General features: G+C 60.8%; 5 protein-coding genes across 5 annotated transcripts; 4 read left to right on the top strand and 1 right to left on the bottom strand.

Moving 5' to 3' along the window:
• Positions 1–670: 670 nt before the first annotated feature.
• On the top strand, positions 671–5,980 carry PAN0_012d4431 (uncharacterized protein; the record flags this gene model as incomplete). The annotated part of the gene is made up of 1 exon (XM_014799968.1): positions 671–5,980. The coding sequence occupies one exon, from the start codon at positions 671–673 to the stop codon at positions 5,978–5,980; it is 5,310 nt and encodes a 1,769-aa protein (XP_014655454.1).
• A 736-nt stretch (positions 5,981–6,716) lies between these two features.
• Positions 6,717–7,916, top strand: PAN0_012d4430 (DnaJ homolog subfamily B member 4-like; the record flags this gene model as incomplete). Its single annotated transcript, XM_014799967.1, has 1 exon — positions 6,717–7,916. One exon carries the CDS (start codon positions 6,717–6,719, stop codon positions 7,914–7,916), a length of 1,200 nt encoding a protein of 399 aa, XP_014655453.1.
• A 321-nt stretch (positions 7,917–8,237) lies between these two features.
• Positions 8,238–9,588, bottom strand: PAN0_012c4429 (ribosomal protein S8; the record flags this gene model as incomplete). Its single annotated transcript, XM_014799966.1, has 4 exons — positions 8,238–8,293; positions 8,362–8,502; positions 8,573–8,784; positions 9,161–9,588. The coding sequence occupies 4 exons, from the start codon at positions 9,586–9,588 to the stop codon at positions 8,238–8,240; spliced, it is 837 nt and encodes a 278-aa protein (XP_014655452.1).
• Positions 9,589–9,956: 368 nt separating this feature from the next.
• PAN0_012d4428 (uncharacterized protein) lies at positions 9,957–10,826 on the top strand (the record flags this gene model as incomplete). Its single annotated transcript, XM_014799965.1, has 1 exon — positions 9,957–10,826. One exon carries the CDS (start codon positions 9,957–9,959, stop codon positions 10,824–10,826), a length of 870 nt encoding a protein of 289 aa, XP_014655451.1.
• A 2,221-nt stretch (positions 10,827–13,047) lies between these two features.
• Positions 13,048–14,760, top strand: PAN0_012d4427 (uncharacterized protein; the record flags this gene model as incomplete). The annotated part of the gene is made up of 1 exon (XM_014799964.1): positions 13,048–14,760. One exon carries the CDS (start codon positions 13,048–13,050, stop codon positions 14,758–14,760), a length of 1,713 nt encoding a protein of 570 aa, XP_014655450.1.
• Between the last annotated feature and the right edge of the window lie 419 nt (positions 14,761–15,179).

Genomic DNA, 15,179 nt, shown 5'->3' with positions numbered 1-15,179 from the left:
GAGTTGGTCCCGAAATAGGCGCTGGCCAGGCACGACGAAGTTTGGTTGGGCTGCCAGCGACACGCCCACGCCCACGCCCGAGCCACCAACTTACGCGCTGTTGGGAAGCCCACTGGGCGGCGATCTGTGAGTCCAACACCGGCTGATTTCGCCTGGCGCGCGGAGTTCCAAAAAGTCGCATCCTTCGCTTGGGGGTCCTCGCATCGCGTTTCTCGGAGCGCCGATCGGGGCAGCAGCAGCTGGGCAAACAACGGCTGGCTGGTGGAAAATCCGACAAAATCCCACGCACAGTCGCTGTCAGGCAGCCAGCGAGCAGCAAAAGGGGTCTGCAGGCTGATGTGTTTCAGAGACAGAGGCACACACACACACACTCACACACGCTCGGTGCCTGCCCCTGGACACATTGAGTGCATGCAAAGCCCCAGTCGACGTGGCTCTACACCAACACTTTGTCGTCTTTGTCGCCGAAGACGCATCGTTGCAGCAAACCCCACCTTTCCACCATCACCCACGGCCGGCAACAGCAATCCTGGCTCGAGCTGTTTTACTGCCATGACCGCGCTCTGATCGCCGTGTAGCACGATCCCACTCAGCTTGCGACGCTGCGCCATACCCGCGCTCTCGCCATCTCCTCGAATCGATCCGGCGTGGCAGCGTTCCGACATCAGGCATGAGCTCCATCGCCTTTCCCGCGTTCGAGCGCGCCCAGCAGGAGCACATGGGCTTTGACCGAGCCGCAGAGGAGCTCTACCAGTCTGCTGCCGAAGCGGTCCAGGTACCCGAGGCCTCTGCTTCGGATGCTGCCGTCGTCACAGCCTCCCAGCAGCCATCGCTCCAAGATTCGGCCGAGCCGACGCAGGCTCCGCAGCCCAAGATCACCAAGCGTGTCAACGCCCGCCTCCAGCTCGCAGCCGCCCTGATCGAGGCAGACAACGATCGCATCCTCGAAAAGGCTCAGTTCTGGCACATCTCCCACCCCCAGCGTCCCGATGATGATCTCCGTCCACCACCTCCTCCCGAGCCCGCACTCGCAAGCCAAAGTGCCATCTTTGCTCCCTACAGAGAGGGCGCCAGCCTGGCCGTAAAGCGTCATGTCCGCACATGGAGCGCTGCCACCGGCCTTTCGCGTCTTCTCGAGCCTAGCGACGACGGTCGCCGTCCGAGCGTCGACTTTCTTGGCGTCGCACTCCCTACCGAGAAGAGGGCTCGCAGCCGTGCAGGAAGCAATGCCTCGGCTCTTGCTATCACAGAACGACCTCGCAGTCGCGCAGAAAGCATCTTCTCCAACGCTGCCACCTCGGTCCTGGGCCGTACGTCCAGAATTGGCTCTCGCCCTGGCAGCGTCCTCGATGTTGCCCGCGACGACGATGCGCTCTCCGATGCAGAAGTCCTGAGCGAATGGGGCATCGACAAGTTCCTGAGCAGAGAGGAACGAGACCGACTGGCTGCTGGACAGCACACTCGCACACAAAGCCTCACTGGAGGCGTCGCAGCAAGTCCGTCGCTCGACAACGCGGCTGCTCACTCAATACCCACACGCAAATCCTTGGATGCCGTTCGCTTTCCACCCAACCACACCACAGATCCAAAGCGTGCCAGCTCGGACATCGGCACCGCTCCGGTCGCCACCTCCAATCCACCTGCCACCGCAGACGCCAAGTTGGAGTTGCTCGCAAAGATCAAACTCTACCGAGAGCGTCAGGAGAACCTCCCGCCGTCGGAATGGAGTGGTCCCGGTCCCACTGCCACCAAAGACCAGGTCGTCGAGCACATCATCGCTTCCTCCCACAACAACAAGCGCGCATCCCTCCGCGAAGCTTCTGAGATTCTCAGCCAGGATCAGCTTCCGCCGGCCGCGGACGGCGCCAATGCATCGCATGAGCATGGCGATGAAGCTGCAGGTGGCCTTGCGGCATCCATCATTCACCCACCTCGTCCGTCTTCCCGCGCCGAATCCAATGCTTCATCCGCCTTCCTCGGTGCAACTGGGCCGGTGGAACCGATCAACGGCATCGACGCTCCCTCGGCGCTGACCACCACCGGAACAACTCAAGTGAGCGAATGCGTTGAACAAGAACCATCGCTTGCGCAAAACGATGCAAACGCCGCCCAGGCACCCCGTTCATTGCCTCCCGCTCCCAGCCAGGCTATTCCAATTCCGCAGAATCCTGAAGCGGCCGAATCGGAAATTCCTGCCCAGGACAGCATCGCCGCAGACATCGACATGGTCGGCGTTGGCTCCTACTCGCGAAGCCAATCTAGGCGCAACTCCTTCCTCGGAGGTCCCATGTTCAACCCACACGGTCAGACTGCTACAGCTTCCGACCAGCTGGAGTCCTCTTCGGCTTTGCCTCAAAGAGGATCCCAGCCCATCGCGCCGTCGCATCTGGGGCATGCAAAAGGTCCAAGTCGCAGTTGGTCTCAAGATCTGTTCGCCGAGCATGACCTCGGACTCGGTCCCAGTCCTTTCGCTGCCGCTTTGCAGGCCGCAAGCCCCACGCTTGGTCCCGTGCCCGATGCCAGCATGCTCGACATTGCGGCAGGCAGAGGCACTTCTCCAGCCATCGATTTCAACAGTCTCACGACCAGACAGCTGCAGGCGGTCGCACGCAACTCCACTTTCCCCTCGCATCTTGGCATCAACCGCGATCTCCTGGCCGAAGAGGAGCTGATCCAAGATGCACATTTGGACCAGGACGAGTTCGGCCAGCTGCGCAAGGCAAAACCGAGGCCAATCTCGTACGACTTTTCGGCTCTGGCTCAAGACCTTGCCAAGACTGGTGGCGAGAACTTCGAGATCCAGCTGGGCGGCCCCGTCGCCCCCGACCTTTCGTCCGCCAATTGGGGCAAACCGCGCAAGAAGTGGTTCCGTTTGAGCATGATGATGGACGCCAAAGGCAAGCCAGCAAAGCAGAAGAGCGCCTCGCATCGAGATGGCGATGAAGGCGACGCCGAATCGGACGCCGAAATCCTCTCGGCTACCGTCGCACCTGTCGATCAGGCCGTCGACATTGGCGAGACTGAAACAGCACCGAACCTCTCGGACATGTACGCGGCTGAGCCTGCCGCCAAGATGGCAGCCGATACGGCCGACGCCCAAGAGGAAGAAGAGGGTGACGTCGACGACGACTACATCAGCCCGCCACGACGAGGACCACTCAAGCCGCGTGGCCTTGTCGCTCGGATGCCAAAGACGCTTGTGATGCCCCAGCCGTTGCAAGGCACCGAGTTCGCACCCAAGCTTCGACTCGCGGAGCCATCGAACGCGCCACTCCCGGCTGCCCACGAGGACAAGCGTCAGAGCCTCCACGTGCCCGATGGTTTCGTTTTGCACGACGTCCGCGGCGGCCTGCCGCCCATGCGTAGCCTTGTCGTGCACAGCGCCAGCGGCCCTCAGCCCATGTTTGTCGCCAAACCCAAGAACAAGAAGAGCGAGCAGGTGTCCGCCCGTCTCAAGGCTGTCGAAGTCGGCAGAACTGTTCAGGTGCCGGCAGCGGCACCCCGAGGTGTTGGTCGCCGTGCCGCCGTGCCCACGACCGCGCTCTTCCGCAATCATCTTGTCCAACATGACGACGAGCGCGAAGGTTGGGGCTGGGAAGCGGGTACGCGTGTCGACGACATGCTCAACCCGGACAAGGCCGACGACTCGGACGATGACGACAAACCACTCGCCGACATCAAGAAGCAGGGCCGATCCGCCAAGCGTGCTGCCAAGCGGCTCGCCAAGGCCAAACGCAAGAGGAAAGCAGCGCGACGAGTGCGGCGCGAGAAGCGTGAGCAGGCGCTCAGAGAAGGCAAGTCCTTCCAAGAAGTTGGAGTGGACGAGCTCAGCCCGGACGAGGACCTGGATCTCAGCAGCACCACCAGCGAAGAGGACGAAACCGAGACTGACACCGACTCGGACCTCTGGGCAAGCGACGATGACAAGCGTTGGGTCGACGACAACAAGCCAGCCGGCAAGCTGTACGGCAAGAGCTTGCTCGACCTCGCCACGGAGCGCAATGTCGAGCGCAAGTCCAAGGCACGCTTCTACGGCCAGGTCCAGCTCGAGGGCGGCGAGACCACGATGCTCCAGATCGATGGAGAGGACGACACGGCCTCGCAGCGTCCCAACGGCGCAGCAGCTGGAGCCGCCTCGGTCTACGATGACGGCGCTTCAGTTGCGCCGAGTGCCAAGAGCTTCCGCGACAAGCCGCTCGGCTACAATGACACGCGCGAACGCATGGAGGCCGTCTTTGGCGCTGACCAGGTTTGGGCTCGCGAGATGGCCAAGAGACAGGAAGAGGAGGCGAGAGAGGCCGAGGCGGCCCGAGCTCAGGCGGAGGCGGAAGCAGCCGCCCGGCAACAGCTCGAGGCCCAGGCTCAGGCTAGACCGAAGAAGGAGCGCTCTTTGTTCACGCTGACGAAGAAGAACAAGAAGCAGCGAGCGAATCTGGACGTCTCCAACCCTTCGGCAATGGGAAGCACCGCCAGCCTCGCCGCCTCGAACGCAGAAGCGATCTCGGTGACCAGCTCGAAGCGCGATGCTGCGACTGATCAGCTGGGCAAATCCGCTGATGTTCCCGAGCGTAGCCTCACGCCAGTCGAACCACCTGTCTTGGCACTCGACATCGGCGACGCTGACGACGCAGGCGAAGAGGGCGGACGCGGTCGAATGACTCCGTCGCTCCTGGCGGGCGAGCAAAAGGCTGCCGAGGAGTGGCTCATCACCTCGGACAACGAAGACGGCGAGGGCAAGCAAGACTCGAGTGACGACGATGATGTTCCGCTCGCGCAGGTGAAGAAGAACGTGGCCTCGCGTCCAGTTTCCCTTGCTGCTGGCCTGTCGCTGAAGCCCAATGGATCTGGCAACGCCGACTCGTCCGACGAAGAGTTGCCGCTGGCTGCGCTCAAGGAGAAGCGAATTCGACAGTCAATGCTGTTGGGTGGTGGCAAGCTCGACCTGGACTTCACATCGACGCGGGACAGCGGATCGCGAGATGGAACCGGTGCTGTGCCGTCGCTGTCGGCCTCGTCGCTTCGTGCTGCCAGCGCAAGGGGGGTTGCAGGTGCAGGAGCCGAGGTCAAGGAAGAGGACGACGATTCGGATGAGGATTTGCCGTTGGGACAGCGACACCCTGGCGGTAACGCGGCGCTTGCGGCTATGCGCCTGGCGCTGGAGAAGGAGAAGCGGGACAAGAAGGAGGCGCACCAGGCTCAAAAGGCGCAGCAAAGAGCTGCCAAGTTGGCGCGCCAGGTCAGCACTGGTGACGGCGATGAGGAGGACGGTGAGCAGGTCCAGACTGGCGCGAAGGAGGACGACAGCGGCGACGATGATGATGACGACGACGACAGCGAGGACGACAAACCTCTGGGATACGTGCATCCGCAGGCGGCGATCATCGCCGAGCAGGCAGCGCTCATTCGACAGCTGCAGATGGAGAAGGAGCAGCAGCAACGTTCGGGCGACTCGCCGTCTGGCTCGGGTTTCGCTTCGCCGTCCGGACTGGACGTTCGCTCGTCGATGATGTTCAACCGAATGAGCGCGATGCCCAGCATGGGCATGGTGGGCGGCATGGGCGGCATGGGTGGCATGGGGATGCCCGATCCACGTCATTCGGTCATGGGGCTGCCCGGCGGCGGCAATCCGATGATGGGTGTACCGCAGTGGGATGGCATGCCTGCTGTGTCGTCGGGCCTTCCGATGGGCATGTCGATGCCGATGGGAATGTCGATGGGCATGGCCGGAGCTGCCGTCGCGTCGCCGGGCTCACAGATCGGCGGTGCTGGCGGCATGCCACCGCAAGCGATGCCGATGACCATGCCAGTGCCGATGATGGGATCGCCTGCGGGCGCGGCGCCCATGACGCCGAATGCAATGGCGATGATGATGGATCCAAAGGCCTCATCGATCCACAACTGGCGTACGCAGGTGCCAGCGGACGCCTCGGCAACCGTCACTCCGCCGGGCAACGTGTCGGCCGTCAACTCTGCCGGCTAGGGTCCCTCCACCCTGTCTCTTTTATGAAGGTACTTTATGTATCTCGAGCGCTCGTACCCGAGCAGAACAATAGAAGCAGTCTTTCGTACAATTTCTGTTTGCGCTTGCTGCGTGCGTCGTGAGGCATTCTGGCTTGGAGGGATGCGGCATCGAGTTGAGGGAGCATCGTTGTGTCGCGGTCAAATAATTTCCAAGGTGACAACGTTCGGCATAACAATTTAGAACAAAAAAATAAAGCACTTCGGGTGCAGGCCGAAGCGCGGGCGAGCCGAAGCTTCTCGAGTCTGCGAGAGCGAGGCGGAAGGCGAGAGATGCGGGCGCATCGAATGTGGAGGAATTCGGTCGACTCGGTCGGCCTGCAGCTGAGCTTCCGCAGCATGACGCACAGGCGCCAGGCTCTTGCTTCCGAACCCGCACTCGAAAGTATAACCCTTCCCGAGACGGCACCTTTGCCTTCTTCCTCTCACAACAACAACATTATCTCCCATCATCTTGTCGGAGCGATCCTTCATTTTCATCACGACTCTCCATTTCCCCTCCTCTCTCTATCACACAAACGAGCACACACATACGTGCGCACTCTGAAGTAGCAGGGCAACTTCGTCGCGCATCAGCTCGTCTATTGCTTCGGACATCGTCTCGCGGGCACACGCTTTGCAGTTGATCTTAGTTCAAGATTCCGGGCATCCACGCACACGACGAACCACCTCACAAGAGGCAGCGACAGAGCACGACAATGGGCAAAGACTATTACAAGATACTGGGCGTGTCCAAGGACGCCGATGAGGACACGCTGAAAAAGGCATACAAGAAGGCGGCGCTCAAGTGGCATCCGGACCGCAACAAGGACAACGTCGAGACGGCCAACAAAAAGTTTAAGGAGGTCGGCGAGGCGTTCGAGGTGCTCAGCGACTCGAACAAGCGCGCCGTCTACGACCAGTTTGGCGAAGAGGGCCTCAAGGCCGGCGGTGGACCACCACCAGGCGCCGATGGTGCAGGCTTCGGCGGATTCCCGGGAGGAGCGGGCGGGTTTGGTGGAGGATTCCCCGGCGGAGGAGGCAGGAGCTTCACGTTCACCTCGGGCGGTCCGGGGATGGGTGGCATGGGCGGATTCTCGCCTAGCGACCCCAACGATATCTTTGCCAGCATCTTTGGAGGCGCCAGCCCCTTTGGCGGTGGCATGGGCGGTGGAATGGGCGGCATGGGCGGTATGGGCGGTATGGGAGGTATGGGCGGCATGGGAGGTATGGAAGACATGTTTGGGGGTGCCGGCGGAGCCAGGCAGAAAGCCGGTGGCGGCATGCCTGGAGGCTTCAGCTTTGGCGGCGGTGGCGGTGGTGCGGGAGCGGGTGCGCCAGCCGAAAAGCCGAGCGATGTGGAGAAGCAGCTGCCTCTGTCGCTGCAGGACCTGTACACGGGCACGACCAAGCGGCTCAAGGTGGGTCGCAAGCTCGCCTCGGGCGGGTCGGAGGACAAGATCCTCACCGTCGAGGTGAAGCCCGGCTGGAAGAAAGGCACCAAGATCCGCTTCGGCGGTGCGGGGCACGAGGTGGCGCCCGGCTCGTTCCAGGACGTGGTGTTCATCGTGGACGAGAAGCCGCACGCGCACTTCCGACGCGATGGCGATGATTTGCGCGTCACAATACCGCTCAACCTCGTCGATGCGCTCGATCCCCCCAAGCCGGGCACGCCCGGATCGCGAAGGCAGATCGACACGCTCGACGGCAGGAAGATCGACGTGCCCGTGCCGCAGCCCGCGCCCGGAAAGTCGTCGGTCACGCCCGGAAGGACGACGAGACTCGCCAACGAGGGCATGCCTATCAGCAAGACGGGCGGCAAACGCAAGGGCGACCTCGTCGTGGAGTGGAGCGTCCAGCTGCCAGAGTCGCTCACGGCTGCGCAGAGACTGGGCATCAGAAAGGTCCTGGCGCCCTAATCGCTCGCTCTGCCCGCAAGTTTAGCGCCTCCGCATCTGCCGCGTCCAACCTTTCTTGTGTCATCGGTTCGCATCTTGTTCGCTCGTCCTGCATCTCTCTTTCCCTCTGCAATCTGATCGTTTTAGCAACTTCCAAGTCGTACGTGTGATCTTGTGGTGTGCGGCTGGGAATTCGTCGTTGCGTTGGCGTACTCTGCGTGTCTGTTTCCTGAACGCCGCTCAGGCCTGGACTTCTGCAGTGAATCGGTCGAGGTAAGTTCTTGTGCATCATGAGGCTCGGCAGAAATCGAATGGTTTTTGGATTGCAGGTGGATGCCAGCGTTAGCCGAGGATAATGAGGTAAATGACGACGACGATGTTGATCGCGACCAATGGGACTGTTGATACAGTACAACGGTGTCAGCAGTGTCTAAATCTTTCTGCGCCTTGGAGGATGAAAACTTACTTCGCATGAGTGTTCTTACGGCGGAAATGAGGTTGATGAGTCTTGCCTTGACGGTGACATCGTTCTGCGCATACGGCCCGGCTTGCGAAAAGCCCTGATCGAACGAATGTGCGTTTGCGAGCGAGTTTGATGACCACCCCACTATCACCCCCCAAGGACAAAGTCAGTTGGAAAGCTGTACAACGCTAGGATGGGTGAGGGATGGACTTACCTCTTGCAAGGAATCGGTCTTCCGAAAGCACAGCTAGCGCATTGGTGATGAAGAGGATGAGGTAGAACGCCGAACCGAGTCCAAACATGATTCGGTGATGATGGATGGGCGATCGAAACTGGACCAGTACTGCCGACCCCAGATGCTCGATGTCGAGAAGAAAACGTGGCGTGTCCAGAGATGCGGTGTGGAGTGGCCACGCTGATGGTGGTCTGTGTCAGTGCGGAAAAATCTCCAGCGTGTTAGACTGTGGTCTCGGCGCAACACGTGACCACGACCACGACACCTCGAACATCATCTTCCCAGCGTCGCTGAGAGATGCCGTATGATGGCGGGAGACAAGCAACACTCACAAAGCACGCACGAGACAGTGAGTATGACTATGCATGAACGTGTAGCAGATACAAATACAAATGTGTAGGAAGAGAGAGTATGTTGGGCACTCGGCCTGATGATGCGGCCTCCAACCTGAGTGGGCGGCGAGATGTGCGGGAACGTTGTGTGCTTTCCATGCTGCACAAAGCCCGCCTTTTTTGGTAACGGAAGCTGTGACATTAGGACACCCTTGCGACGACCTCACCGCCGTACCCCCGACGAATAGCGTCGCGGACCTCCCACCATCCGTTCTTGCCGCAATCCACGATGCCGATCTCGCCCATATCGAGGGGCTTTACGAACTTGGCTCGCCTTCCCGTTGCGAGTCTCAGAAGCTCGTCCTTGTCCATGGTGAGTTTGCGCGACGGTTTCGACACGACGTTCATCTTCTCCAGCACGGGGCGGTCGTCGGGACGGAATTTGAGGTCGACCCACAGCCGACGCGCCGCAGGGCTAGCCGCCGTGTACGAGGTTGGACTCGGACCGGTCTGGGTGCCACGCACCACATTGTGGATAAAGCCGTGCTGCAGGAGGATAGAGAGGATCGAGAGGTTGTCCTTGGTCGACGCGAGTGGGATCGAACGCAGGCGTGCGCGCGAGGCGTTTTGAAGGATCGTACACAGGTCCGCGTGCAACGGCATCGCGAACAGACTGAGCGGGTGAGGTGACCGAAAGGTTGATGAAAGGTATGTGCGCGGAGTATGCGACGCAAATGCGCTGGATCAAGCGAGGTGCCAGTGTGGTGATTGAGGAGTAAGAGTAAGAAGATGGTGGTTCTTCTTAGCAGCCTCAAAAATCTCGTGCATCCTCGGATCCGATTCCGACCGATGCGCTCGCTTCAAAAAAAAAGCTCGGTGATGTTAGCGCATAGGTGTAACAGCTGTGAAAAAGCCATCCCTCCACCTGCACGAAGACGCACGCACCAACCAACCTTCCGGCTGTCCATCAGCGTTGCATGGTCGGTCATCAGATCCATTAGGTGCAGCCAGCTGTCGTATGGAGGGCTGCGATGCTCATCGTACATAGCGCAGCTTGTCTGCGACCAGTATCGCGAGCGTCCATCTCTCTGATCGCGGGTCACGAGGCAAATGTGCGTCGGCTAGCTTCGGAGCCTAGGCACTTCGGCTCCTCACCACCCGCTTTCGACAAGGCAACCAAGGCCACACCTACTGGGTTTCGGGTGTACCGATACGTGGTGGACGTGCATGGCCAGCTGTTCCTGCACGACACAGTGCCCAAGAATCTGACGAGCTGCTTCAAGAACACCGACTTTCTTGACTTCTTCTTCAAGCGCGTGCGCCCGAACCCGGCATCCCGCACGGCGTCCGCCGACAACTCGACAATTTCGCGACACGATATCCTTCATCCGCCCGCCTCAACTCTAGCATTGGAATGGAGCGATGAGGCGCCGTTCAACGGCGACATGACGACAGAGCAGGCTGCGAGCGACCTGTACTCGGAAGCATGCCGGCTCGGCGACAGCGAAGGTTACGAATGGATCTCGCCATGCGGACCGGAGCTGAACCTCATTCGGAGCCAGGATGCGCCGATTGTGTTTCGGGAGCTCAGCGACGACGGGATGCTGCGCTGGGCAGGTACGCTGCAGGAGACGTTTGAACCCGATAAGCTCGTTGTGGATCCGAACAACGGGTACGTCTATCACCCATCTCCTCAACCCACGCGACGCAGATGGCAAACGCGCGACGATTCAACAGAGGTGCAGAGGTACGGGGCCCTGAGCTTGCTTGGGTCGAATCTGGTGTTGAGCCGGCTGGCCGAGGGGCTGGACATCGATCCCGATGCATTTGAACACGGCGTGGGAGGAAGCATCGAGTGGAAGGGTCGTCGGTACAAGCTCGGTCTGCTGGGCAAGGGCTAGAGGAAGCGTGTATCGATCGGCAGCGCGGAGGGTCGGGCGACGGATCTCAGCCGACACCAATTACACCACGGGTGTGCCGATCATGGGCCAAAGCCGAACTCAAATGTTCCCAAGCAAAGGGCCCGTCACATCCGCATTGCAGCCCGCGATTGATCTTGCTTCGACTGCCGCTTTCCCGCTGCCGCATGGTGTGATGCTAGAAAAGAGCGGAGCTGCATCCAAGCTGCAGGTTGCATGCAGGTTGGCTGCACAGTGACCGTAAAAAAGGGCGGTTCGGTGCGGCGCCGGCGGAGTCCCAAGGCGACGATGCGCAGAGAGCATGTTCACATGGGCGTCAAACCTGCTGATCGTCGTGCCCTCATCCCGACGAGCCCCAGCAGCAAACACTGTCTCACTTCAATACAGCGAGAGCCGTGAACACAGTCCAAGAAAGGCTGTGAGAGACGTCGAAAATTAGCAGGATAAGAAAAATAAAAAACCCTGATGATCGACATGTCCGGTTCGGCAGACTTGGTGAGAAAAGGCGTGCGGCCAGCCGCCTCAAAACTCGAGCAGTGTCCCGCTGCAGCGTGGTTGCGTGTGCCAACTCGGCAGCGCGCTGCATCGTATTCCAGCTTGCCCGCGGCTCAGTCACACAATGGGAGGAAGGAAACCAACAATTGGCCGGGCGGGCTGTAGTATTGCCAAGACGTCAAGTGAGCTGAGGCGCCGTAAGGCGATCTGATGGGCTTTTGCACGTGTCAGTTGGATGGCTGGGCTGCAACAGCGATCGACAGTCCGTTATCACGGCAACGCGGATGGAAAACGAGATTTTGACGCTGTGGATCAGGAACAGTGGCGCCCTTGAGCCAAATCTCGTGGGCCACGAACAAGTTATATGAGTGTGCAAAGCTGGCTCGGAACGTCGGAATGCCCGAGACTGGCAGAAAAAAAAACAAATGCGATCCAAAAAAGAAAGGTGAGGCGAGCAGATCGGAATGCACCGCCAGCCGAGGTGACAAGAAAAAACGGCAGCCACGCGAAGAGACGCGGACAAGAGATGGCGCGACGAAAGGTTTGCATGCCCCTTCCCATCGGTCGATGGCCGAGTGAGGTAGCAGCCGACCATCAAAATAAAAATAAAAATGTATCTTCATGGCATCTTGGCAGCCTGCATCTCACGGCGATACCTACATGCGCGCGGCAACGAACAGCTGTTTTTAGACCTCGCTCCATCCATGCCCCTTTCGCCTTTTCGCCTAGACGTCGAGCCGAGTGGCGAGCCCCAAGCGCAGGGAGAGACTAGGCAAGGTGAGGCAAAAGACGAGACGAGGCTCGAGTTGGTGGGGCCTGGCAAGAGGCAGTCCGAGTGGCGCTAGAAAGTGCTCCAAGAAGCCGCTTGCACCGCGCGGGCGTGGCGACGCATTCATGCAACCAACGGCGTGGACCCGTAGGGCTTGGCCGCGCGCGCCCAAATGCAATCTTCCGCCTGCCCTTTTTTGTTGCACTTGCCTTGAAGCCAGTTTCAAGGTCGACAGCGACAACGACGATACCGGCTCGTCCGAACCCATCGAGCTAGAGAGACCAATCGCCATTATCACAAGGGTTGTCGTGAATGCTTGAAACGCGAGAGAGAGAGAGACAGAGCAGCTGTGTGTGATTTTTTTTGGCAAATGGACATGCACGACTGCCACACGCTGCAGCGAGGCGATGCAGCAGCGGCAGCCAGAGGAGGCAGAGGTGGTGGGCCCCTCATGCAGCCGTGCAATCGTGCGCACCAAATTGTGAGCCAAATCGCCCAGCCGGGCTCGTCTCGATCCGCACCGCTGCTGCCGCTGCTGCTGCTGCTGTTCATTTTCATTCCCTCTCTCCCGCGCGCCGCGCTGATCCCAACTCGAGCCGCTCTCTCACCCTCTCCCAGCTGGCCTGCCTCTCGCTTTGCATTCGTCCCACACCATTCGTGCCGCTCTCTCACTGCTCCCTCCGTCTCCATCCGCCATCCTCTTCCTCCTCCATTCTCCACCCTCCTCGATACCCAAAGCCTCTCGGCTCCACCACCGCCCCGCGTCCCCTCTGGCAGCTCACGGCTCGCTGCACAGCATCCGCCCCATCGTCCGCACCCGGTCCATGGCACCACCGCAATAAGCGACCCACCTCGCTCGATATCCAATCCGACACAGCCCCAGCTCCATCTCAACCGACTCGTCCAATCTGAGCGTTTTGTCACTATAGACAGCACATCATGCATCTCGTCGGCGAAAGCAGCCGATCAACGCTGCGGCGCTCGGCAGATGAGCCACTCATACACGACTCTGACCACCTCCAAAAGCGTTCACCATCACCAGCACCCGCACCCGCGCCTGCACCACAACCAACCGCACCGCCAACACGCCGCACATTCGAAGAGCCCGAACATCTGCTCGTACGCGCGCAGGACTTCAGCGAGCGCGTTCAACAACACCAAAGAGGTGCAGCAGACGAGGAGACGATATTGGGCCCCTTCTGGGCACGCGATATGGACGACGTCGTTCGCATCAAACGCGATGTGCTTGCTCAACCGCTCGACCGTCGTCTCGATCGCCTCCCACGAGCACAACCTGTACAGCGTGCCGTCCAGCGACGCCAGACCGCCGCACAGGAGACGTGCTACGTCGGAAACGAGGACCTCAGCTGCTATCCCACCGCAGGCACCACCGTCGCCCAAAATACGTGGTCCAAATTCATCTGGAACGCCAATTACCCCCTCTTTGCTCAGCGCGGCTTCGTAGACGTCTACCTCTTCCAGCAGGACACCGATCGCCTCGTGACATCGTGGACTTCGCAGGACAACGGCGCAGGTCGCGTCTCGTTCCAGCCCAACGACAGCTGGTGGGCGAATCGCTCCGCCGCCAACAACATCCAGCCCAACCAGAACATCTCGTGGCCGTTTTACTTTGTCGTGCTCGCCTCGGGTCAGCCTCTCTCGGGCACCACCTCGCGACTCGCCACCTTCACCGCCGTTCAGACCACGCTGCCCTTCTCGATCGCACAGGCTCGTGCGTCCTCCTCCAGCGCCGCCTCGGCCGCCTCGGCATCGTCAGCGAGCGAGGCCAGTGCCGCCAGCGCTGCCAGTGCGGCGTCGGCATCAGCCTCGGCCGCTACAGCGACACCAACGGGCAGTGCAGCCGCCGCGGCCTCGTCGCTTCAGTCCAGCCTGAGTGCCGCGCTCGAGTCGTCGCTTCGCGCGTCGGGCCTGAGCGGCACAGAGACGCTGCAGGGCACCACCACCGCCACGCTTCCCAACGGTTCCGCCGTCACTGCCACCGCTACAGCGCAGGCCAACGGCGGTCGCCTTGGCGGCTCCTCGGGTTCGGGCAACTCGAACGGTCTGGCATTGCCCACGTACGCGATCGTGCTCATCTCGGTGCTCGGCTTCCTCGCCATCGTGGCTGCCATGGCTGGGGCCTACTTTATCATGGCGGCGCTTCGTAGACGCCGGCAGCGCCAGGGCGGCGATGGCAGCCACCGCAGTTCGTCGCCCATGATGGCCGCGGCTGCCGGCTCGTTGGCCGGACGCAGCCTGGGCGATGCGGGCGAGACTTCGCACATGCTCGAGACCGAGGAGCGAGGCAGTGCGTTCCCGTCTGCCGCCGCCGCGGGAGCTGCGGGCGTAGGTGCAGGCGCGGGTGGTGCGGCCATGATGTCGAGCCACTCGCGTTCGAGTCGCTACTCGGAGGAGCAGCCGTTCACATCGGACGAGGCGTCGCGCATGGCCGATGCCTTCCGCAACGCGCTTCGCAATCCCGAATTTGCGCCCGTGATGGGCGGCGAGTCGTCCGGTGCCGACGGAGAGAGCCCCAACGAGGCGGGCGGCGGCTCGCGCGCCTCGGCGCTGCTGCGCGAAGAGCTGGCGGCCGAGGGCAAGGACCTGCGCAGTGTCGGCGACCGCAAGAAACCCACCTGGCATCCAGAGTAGACGCTGCGACCATGGACACTCTTTCCTTTTCGATTCTCCAAGATCTTTGCATTCCCACTTTGCGCCTGTAGATGGCGGCATGGACACTACTTTCACATTTGTACCTTTTCCCTTTTCTTGCAATGGTCTTTTTTGCATCTCATACAGTACGACGTGTGCTTGCTGAAGTCTGATTGGGGCCTAGAGCTGTGCTTGATGAGGCCGGTACTGCGTGACAGTCAACGCTGCTTTTCTGCAGCCTTGGCATCGAGGTGCGGGATGCAGCGTATGGTGTGTGGCGCCACTCCTCAAGACTGAGCTGTTCTTTGGGCTTTAAGTGAGCTTTCTTGGACGTAGAAGACTGTGGCCAGGCGTCAGGCGGCAGGAAGCAGACGCGGTGCAGGAGAACATACTGACGGCTGACCCGATGAGGAGAACCA

This window comes from Moesziomyces antarcticus (genome assembly GCF_000747765.1).
Source record: "Moesziomyces antarcticus DNA, scaffold: scaffold_v10012, strain JCM 10317, whole genome shotgun sequence".
Classification (NCBI taxonomy): domain Eukaryota; kingdom Fungi; phylum Basidiomycota; class Ustilaginomycetes; order Ustilaginales; family Ustilaginaceae; genus Moesziomyces; species Moesziomyces antarcticus.
The sequence above is the reverse complement of the archived record's forward strand: the minus strand, read 5'-3'. Positions and strand labels throughout refer to the sequence as shown.